Source organism: Myodes glareolus, chromosome 7 (assembly GCF_982192425.1).
Source record: "Myodes glareolus chromosome 7, mMyoGla1.1, whole genome shotgun sequence".
NCBI classification, from domain to species: domain Eukaryota; kingdom Metazoa; phylum Chordata; class Mammalia; order Rodentia; family Cricetidae; genus Myodes; species Myodes glareolus.
The window spans coordinates 48,748,695-48,758,661 of record NC_142032.1 but is presented as its reverse complement, the minus strand read 5'-3'; the positions used below and the strand labels follow the sequence as shown (position 1 = coordinate 48,758,661).

The 9,967-nt window shown below is 35.2% G+C and overlaps 1 protein-coding gene across 1 annotated transcript; it reads left to right on the top strand.

The window, feature by feature from the left end:
* Positions 1-223: 223 nt before the first annotated feature.
* Positions 224-1,171, top strand: LOC125397449 (olfactory receptor 5B3-like). The gene has a single exon (XM_087908682.1). It carries the CDS (start codon positions 224-226, stop codon positions 1,169-1,171), a length of 948 nt encoding a protein of 315 aa, XP_087764808.1.
* Positions 1,172-9,967: the final 8,796 nt, after the last annotated feature.

The following is a 9,967-nucleotide window of genomic DNA, read 5'->3' as shown; positions in this document are numbered from 1 at the left end:
AAAATTCTGTATATTATCTATTAGGATTCCTCAATTTGTAGAAAAAATAATACTATATAATTAGTGCAGTCAACTTGATTCTGAAATCTGGGCTTTGTTTGAAAAAGTTTAAGGCACAAGTCATACCTCAATGGCTTCTAGACATAATTTACACTTTTCATATCATTTTCTTTTATTGTTCTTTTCCTCTTGTTTTATGCCACAGAGAACTCAGTGATCTCAAATGAGCTGGATGGAGAACAGGACAGAAGTGTCATATTTCTTCCTGTTAGGACTCACTAATGACCCAGATCTGCAGCTTCCCCTTTTCATCACCTTTCTGTTTATCTACACCATCACCATGGTGGGCAACCAGGGGATGATTCTGATGATTGTCCTGGACTCTCAGCTTCACACTCCCATGTACTTTTTTCTAGGTAACCTGTCTCTGGTGGATTTTTGTTATTCTTCAGCTGTTACTCCAACAGTGATGACTGGACTTCTTATAGGGAGGAATGTCATGTCCTACAATGACTGTGCTACACAGATGTTCTGTTTCAATGCCTTTGCCAGTGTGGAAAACTTCTTGCTAGCCTCAATGGCATATGATCATTATTCATCAGTGTCTAAGCCTCTACACTATTCCACCACCATGACTACAAGTGTGTGTGCATGGCTGGTCATAGGCTGCTATATCCTAGGTTTCCTAGATGTTTCCATCTACACTGGAGATGCATTCAGTCTCTCCTGTGAATCCAATGTATTCCATCTTATTTGTGATATTCCTGCAGTTATGGTTCTTTCTTGTTCAGGTAGACATATTAACGAGCTGCTTCTTGTTTATGCTGTGAGCTTCAATATCTTTTTTGCTATCATAGTCATCTGGATATCTTACATATTCATTTTTATTACCATCCTACGAATGCGCACAGCTGCAGGACAACACAAGGATGTATCTACCTGTGCCTCCCATTTTACTGCAGTCTCTATTTTTTATGGGACAGTCATCTTCATGTATTTACATCCAAGCTCCAGTCATTCCATGGACACAGACAAAATTGCATCTGTGTTCTACACCACAGTTATTCCAATGTTAAACCCTGTGGTCTACAGTCTTAGAAACAAAGAGATCAAGAATGTATTATTAAAGCTAAAGAACACATTCATATTTTGGAAAGAAACTAATCTTTAAGAAATTTTTATTTCTACACTATTTGGAATGCCAACCATAGATTTACTTTTCTCTGATCTTCTTTATCTGTTGAGTTACATTTGTGGTCCATTTTGAAGTTCTAAGGTGATTGTTTTGGTATATGCAATGACTGATTTCTGCTAAAACAGGACATGATATACCTACAAAGACATAACTGAAATACAGTAGCTAATGTTTCTAGAGGTCAAAATCCAAAAACCATCATTCCACACTGAAATAGTCACTCATCTTACTGGTATATTTGTCACATATCAATAAAAATTAAGACAAATACTTGAAGAAATCCATGAAGTGACCAAATTTATACAGGTCTCACATGACACAGACACATAGGGAGATGCTGATTTTATAGAGTTAAATATAATATGGTTACTGTAGAAGCTATTTCACAGGCTAATTTGAATGCATTACTGGATGCCCAAATAGACAGCATGATGCTTCTCTGTGAGGGTAGCCTCTGAAAATTCTAATATTGATAAAGTAAGTTTTTAAAAAATATAATTTATTGTTCATGTTCTCCCTTCTTCTGCTCCTCATTTAGACCTTGGGAGCTCAGTTCAGTGCTCCAATGTGGCTCTCTGTCTCAATTTCTATCCATCCACGGGTGAAGGTTCCCTCTGGTCTTGCCTTCTTTGCTCACGTTCTCTTTCCTTCTGCTTCTTGTTTGGACATAGGGAGTTAAGTCCAGTGTTCCAATGTGGGTCTCTGTCTCTATCTCCATCCATCACCAGATGAAGGTTCTATGGTGATATGCAAAATATTCATCAGTATTGTTATGGGCCAAGGCCGGTTCAGGCACCCTCTCCTCTGTCCAGAGAACAATCTGGGGATCTCTCTTTGGACCTGGGATCCCCTTTATAATGAAGTCTGAAAGGCAGGACCGTGAGGAGTGCGTTAACCCACTGATACAAGGGGACTGATCTAATGAGAGTTCACAAAGGCCAGTTGGACTGGGACTGAACGAGCACGTGATCCATCCAGACTCTCTGAATGTGGCCGGATTCTCTGAATGTGGCTGGCACGGGGTCATTCTGAAAAGCCATTGACAGTGACCCTGGGACTTGTTTCCTCTGCATATACTGGATTTTTGGGATCCAGTCTGTTTGGATGCTCACCTTCCTGGACATGGAGGGAGGGGGGAGGAACTTGAACTTCCCACAGGGCAGGAAACCCTGACTTCTCTTAGGGATGGAGAGGGAGGAGGAGAGGGAGTGGGAGGAGTGGGAGGGTGTTGGGAGGACGGGCAGAAATGGAAACTTTTATAAATTGATAAACTTTTATGAATAAAAAATATATAATTTAGATAAGTGTCCATGATCCAATTCATTGAAGTGTCAACAGAATAGAAATAAATTTCTAATTAAGTAAATGTGATAAATTATTAAAAGAAAGTGCTTGTTTTGATGGTATGTATCAATGATAAGATTTATAAGTCTAATATGTCATATAAATGGCTAATTTCTGTTTGTCTGAGTCATTTCATACAAAAATGTATTCATACTTTAATTTTAGAAGAATAATTTATAAGAATATTTTAGAGAATAAAAACATTATAAACATAGAAGAATATTACTATAAATGTTCAAGCTTAGATCAGAAATGATTACATGGAATTCTTTACACTGTCAACCTTATGAGTTTCATAATAGCTTCTCAGTAAATATATGTTAAGTGGTTGAATAAAACAACAAACTTTGGAATAAATGTACACATATGCTGAAGCTTTGAATTATCAACTATGATAGTTAATTGGGCATAATATTACTTTCTAGATCAATATACTATGCGTTCAGAGACCACACACACATGCATACACACACACACACACACACACAAGCATACGTATGTGTATGTGTGTGTGCTCTAATTCACTGAAACAGTTTTATTCAGTATACTTATTTATCATTCTTTACTTTTAGGCAAAGTGATATTCTGGAATTCTTTTGATGCATCAGACCATTTTTAACCCTGTAATTTTTTTAGTAATGTATCATAAATGGCAAGACATACCTTGAACAAGAACCACTTCCAATGCATAAAACATTATATATGAACTTTTAAAATATTTATATTTGTTTTTGCATTCCCAAATATTTTTATATATAAACCATACAATTAACTGTGATTGTTCAAAGTTTATAGTAAAATATATATACTACCATGTTTGCCAAAGTAAATAGAGTACCATCAATATAATAGTATTGAGATAATGAGGGATGTAAAGGTAGCTCATCAGTTAAAGAATGTCCACTGTTCTTGCAGAGGACATGAGTTTGGTTACTGCCACCAATATTGGGTAGCTCAAAGCCTCCTGTAACTTGACCTTCGGAGGATCTGTTGGTTCCTTCTGGCCTTCATAGGTAACTTCTCACATGTGATTAAAATATAATGTTCATAATTTTATTTTTAGTGTTCAAGGAGTTCATTGGTATATAAAATCAACCTACAAGATTTTGTCTCCATGTGTAATTTATTATTCTATTCATAAAGTAATAGTTCTCAAAATTCCAGGATGTTACAGATGTTCCAGTTAGTGCTGGAACACTATGAATCTCTGTAGTAACTATGTAAATTATGAATCTCTGTAGTAACCTCTCTTTTATGCAAGAAGCAGTATTTTTGATAATGAGTAAGATACAGTTACCTTTGGGTATCAGGATAAGTATTTTGGAGCAGAGTTGGAAGCTACATTGATTAGACAATCAGAAGCAGTAAGTTCTCCTGTGGTTCTATGATCTCTCCAACCATAGATTCTTGACTGACTTTACAGTATCTGTTGTAAGTTTCCTCCTTTTGAGTAGACCTTAAGTCTACTGAGAGTATGTTGGTTGCTCCCAAAATACTTGTGTCAGTATTACAAAATTACATATGTCTTTCAATTTGATCTTCCTTGGCAGCTTACATAGTACCTTCTGATACTATAAAAGCTTGTCCTTAGAGAGCAGGCTTCCAGGTCACCACCAGCTTTATTTGTGCAAGTTCTGTATCTGAAGTATATGGTACCTTCATCAATAAGGTCTTATTTTCACATTCTAGGAAACAGCAATAGCTTATAGTGTTTGAAAGAATCTCTTGAAATCCCTAATTGAGAGCTTAAAAGGAGATTTTCCATGTCCAGCCCTGTGGTTTTGTTAGACAGTCCATTCTGGAGAGATCATTATGGCCCCATGTAGGCTAAATTCACTTAAAATACACACACACACACACACACACACACACACACACACACTCACAAACACACACACAGACACACCAAGAGCTGTGTGACTTCTTTGAGGAATATTCTTTTTATTTCTTTACTCTACTCAGATAATTCCTTTTTTCTTTTTTGATTTTTTTATTGATTTTATTGAGCTATACATTATTCTCTGCTCTCTTCCCTTCCTCTTCCCTCTCCTTCAACCCTCTTCCATGGTCCCCATGCTTTCAATTTACTCAGGTGATCTTTTCTTTTTATACTTCCCATGTAGATTTGATCTATGTATGTCTCTCTTTGGGTTCTCATTGTGTAAAGTTTGTCTGAGATTGTGATTTGTAGGCGGGTTGTCTTTGAATTATATTTAAAGACCACTTATGAGTGAGTACATATGGTAATTGTCTTTCTGGGTCTGGGTTACCTCACTAATTATGTTTTCTAGCTCCACCCATTTGCCTGCAATTTTCAAGATGTAATTATTTTTTTCTTCTGTGTAGTACTCCATTGTGTAAATGTACCACATTTTCCTTATCTATTCTTCAGTCAAGGGGCATTTAGGTTGTTTCCAGGTTCTGGCTATGACAAACAATGTTCCTATGAACATAGTTGAGCACATGTCCTTGTGGTACAATTGAACATCCTTTGAATATATACCCAAAAGTGATATAGCTGGGTCTAGAGGAAGGTTGTTTACTAATTTTCTGAGAAATAATCATATTGATATCCAAAGGGAATGTACCAGCTTTCACTCCCACCAGAAATGCAGGACTGTTCCATTTACCCCACAACCTCACCAGTATAAGTTGTCATTAGTCTTTTTGAACTTGGCCATTCTTACAGGTATAAGGTGGAATCTCAGACTGGTTTGGATTTGAATTTCTCTGATGACTAAGGATGACACACAGTATTAGAGTGTTACTTATTGAGTCATTTAACGCACTACTTATATCATTAAAACCCATACTAATTCTGGTTTCTGAAGTTACCCTTCTCTCTGTAACAGCATTTTTTGTTGTTTATTTGTTTACTAAAAAATGTAGTATTTAAATGAAAATACTTTTAATTTTTTCTAAAAAATCCATTAGCAATAGTTCCTTTTAATTATTTTATTTGTACTTTTTATGTCATTAGGGTACTTAGTCTTCACTGGCAACCTCTCTGCATTTAGAATCCCAATGGAAACACACCTTCAGTTTATCTATGAAGTTATTTCTAGAAAGTATCATTTGAAAGAGAAAGATCACTCTGACTGTGGGTACTATCCTAGGAACTATTATTTTAGCATAAATGAAGAGTAGATTTTTGGGTGGGTCCCAAAATTTATCTGTGTTTCTCCTAAATATAGATGTGCTGTTATCACACAGTCAGGATGGTCTGTACCTTATCTTAAACCAGAACTATAGATGAACCTCATCTTGTGTTTCCCTAAGATTACAACAGGTAGTAGGCCAGTAACCTCCACAGGAGCAGGTGGAGTCCAGGGGAGTATGCCTGAGCAAGTGATCTCTGTGGAAATGGGCCCAAGCAAGCAATCTCTGTGGGAGTAGGACTAATGACTTTCAGGATTACATAATGATTTCTCAGAGTGCCAAGTGACCTCTGGGAACTCCAAGTGACCTCTGAAGTGACTGGAACTTTGGGCTCGATTCCACCAAGAGGAACAATCATCTGAGCTTTGGCTCTACTGGCACCTGAATGAATGATAACCAGAGAAACAGCCCCAACTACACCAAACAGAGGAAAAGATGGGTAGACAAGGTAATAGCACACTCAAAACCAAAAAGAGCAACACAATACCCACAAAAACTAAGACAGCAAGACTTGAACACCTCAGTACAGAAGAAGCAGAAAAAAATGTCCTAAAATTAACTTTAGGAGAATGTTTGAGGCCCTTAAAGATGAAATGAAAAAATTTTCTCAAAGAAATGAAAGAAAAGACAATCAAAAAATTGGAAGAAATCCCTAAAAGAAAACCAAGAAAAAGCAATCAGAAAGGTAAAATAAACAAATCAAGATTTGAAAAACCAAAATAGAGACAAAAAACACCTGAGGGAAAATGGTCAGGCACCACAAATTCAAGCAGAATACAAGAGATTAAAGAGAAAATCTCAAGTGTTGAAGACACAAAAGAAAAAAATGTTAAATTGAACAAAAGCTTAACACAAAATATCCAGGAAATATGGGACACCATGAACAGGCCAAACCTACGAATATTAAGAATGGAGCAGGGAGAAGAAGTCCAATTCAAAAGAACAGAAAATATATTAAACAAAATCACAGAAGAAAACTTCCTCAACCTAAAGAAAGATATACTTATGAAGACAAAAGAAGCTTATAGAACACCAAGGAGACTGGACCCAAAAAAGTCTTCTCAGCACATAATAATCAAAACACTAAACATACATAATAAAGAAAGAATACTAAGAGCTTCAAAGGAAAATGCCAAGTAACATATAAACACAAACCTATCAGAATTATACTAGACTTTTTAATGGAAATAATGAAAGCCAGAAGGTCCCGGCAAAGCATTATTGAAACATTAAGAGACCATGGATGCCAGCCCAGACTATGCCTAGTAAAACTTACAATCACCATAGACAGATAAAACAAGATTTATCATGACAGAACCAGATTTAACCAATACCTCGCCACTAGCCCAGGCATACACAAAGTACTAGAAGGAAAACTCCAACCCAAAGATGTTAGCTATATCCACAAAAATAGAGACAATAGAAGATCTCGGAGCAGTAAATCCCAAAGAAGAGAAACACAGACACAATAACAACACAAACAATGAATACTAAAATAACAGGAACTAGCAATCACTGGTCATTAATATCTCATTATATAAGTAGAATCAAATCACCTATAAAAGACACAGTCTAACAGATTGGATACAAAAACAGAATCCATCCTTCTGCTGCATACAAGAAACACACCTCAAACTCAAAGACAGATATCGTCTCAGAGTAAGGGTTGGGAAGAAATTTTCCAGTCAAATGAACCTAAGACACAGGCTGATTTATCTATCCTAATATCTAATAAAATATTCTTCAAACTAAAACCAATTAAAAGAGACAAAAGGTACATTTCATATTTGTCCTAGGAAAAATTTATCAAGAGGAAATCTCAATACTGAACATCTATGCACATATACAAGACAACCCTCATATATAAAAGAAACACTACTAAATCTTAATTCATACACTAAACTCTACACACTAATAGTGGGAGACTTCAACACCCCACTCTCACCACTAGAGAGGTATGTAAGACAAAATATTAACAGAAAAATAAATGGACTTAACAGACATCTATAGAACATTTCATCCAGGTATAAAAATACACAAAAGGCAAAGAAAGTCTATCCAAATTAACAAAATCAGAAACAAAAAAGGGGATCATAACAACAGATATGAAGGCAATTCAGATTTTTAACAGGTGATATGTTGACAACCCATACTCCATAAAATTGGAAAACTTAAAGAAATAGAAAGTTTTCTGGAATAATATCACTTACCAAAATTAAATCAAGACCAGATAATCAAATTAAGTAGACCTATAACCACTGAAAAATAGAAACAATCATCAAAAGTTTCCCAACAAAAAAGAGCACAGGACAAGATTAGTTCAGGATAGAATTCTACAAGATTTTCAAAGAAGAATTACTACCAATGCTTCTCAAGTTTTCACCACACAATTCAAAAAGACAAACTTATTGTACAAGACTACAATTACCCTGATAACCAACTCACACAAAAACATTATTAAGAAAGAGAATTATAGCTCAATCTCACTCACGAACATTGATACAAAAATAATATAAAGTCCTGTAAACCGAATCTAAGAACACATCAGAAGAATTATTCACCATGATCAAGTCTGCTTCATCCCAGAGATGCAAGAATGGTTCAACATAGGAAAATGCTTCAATATATTCCACCAAATAAACAAAGTGGAAAAAACCCTCATGATCATCACAGATGCCAAAAAAAAAGCCTTCGACAAAATCCAACACTCTTCATGATAATTCTGGAGAAATAAGTGATACAAGGAACATACATAAGCATAATAAAGGCAAAATACAGCAAGCCAAAAGTCAACATCAAACTAAATAGAGAGAAAAAAAGAGCATATATTACAAACTTGGAAATTAGTTCATTCTATTATTGATAATTCAATTTTTCTCAGCTTAGTGAATTTGAAAACTTTAGAGTACCATCTGAGAAATTATACCTATAATTATAACTAGGTCATACTACACGTCTTACTTGATGATTACATACTGACTACTAGCAGATTTTTATCCACAATAACTGACAAGCTTGAATAATAAACATTTTAAGTAGAACTGTAATTCATACAAAGGTCTGGACAAATATATTGACGTTGCTTTATTTAGTAGTTAAAGTTTGATTTCACCCTTCTTCTAAACATCTGATGTCAAATTGATATGTAAACATGAAGTTCACCAATATACGGAACATGAAGTTCACCAATTATATATCTGACAAAAAGTTAGTAGATAGAATATAAAACAAGAGCAGCAGCAACAACAAAATGTTATCATCAAAACACTTCCACTCTTTTTAAAACTGAGGTTTAGAACTAAACAGAGTTCTCAAAAGATGAAACATTAATAATTAAGAAATATTTAAAGACATGTTCAACATTTTTGGCCATCAGGAAAATGCAAATTTAAATTATTTTGAGATTTCATTTTATACTTTTCAGAATGGTCAAGATAAATGAAAAATAACAGTGGATACTGGCAATGATGCAGCAGAAAATGAACACTTACTCATTGGTGTTGGCAGTGCGAACTGGAATATTTATTATGAAAATCAGCGTGCAATTTTCTCAAAAAGCTAAAAATAGATCTACCATGAGATCCAGCCATACTTCTCCTGGGCATATTTTCAAAGGACTCTTACTACAGGGATGCTTGTTTATCAATGTTCACTGATGTTGTATTCATAATTGCTAGGAAGTGAAAGCATTCTAGATATCCACCAGATAATGAATATGTGTTGAAAGTGTAGTTCATTTACATAATAGAGTATTATTTATTTGTTAAGAAAAATGAAATTTGAGGTAAAGAGATGAAGTTAGAAACAGTCATCCTGAGTGAGGTAACCCAGATTTAGAAAAACAAGAATTGTCTCTTTTATAGCACATATCCTCTTTTAAGCTTTAGATTTGTGTATTTCATTTATTACAACCATGGAGGTAAGGAAGCTGGTAAATATCCAGGGAGTGGGGAGGGAAAGATCAATAGAATATAGAGTTAAAAAATAATAAAGAGAAAACCAGAAGAAAGAATTAACTGGGAGATTGGAATGAGAGCAAAGGGAGTAAATGTGGCGAGGGACAATTGACACTAAAGATATTTCCAAAGCTGTGTAGAGAATAACTACTGTAAATGCTTTCTAAAATGTACACATACTTGTAGTATTATAGGGCATCTCTTGGGTATATTCCCAATAGTGGAATTGCTGGGTCCTGAGGGAGGTTGACTCCCAGTTTCCTGAGAAACCACCACACTGATTTCCACAGTGGATGCACAAGTTTGCATTCCC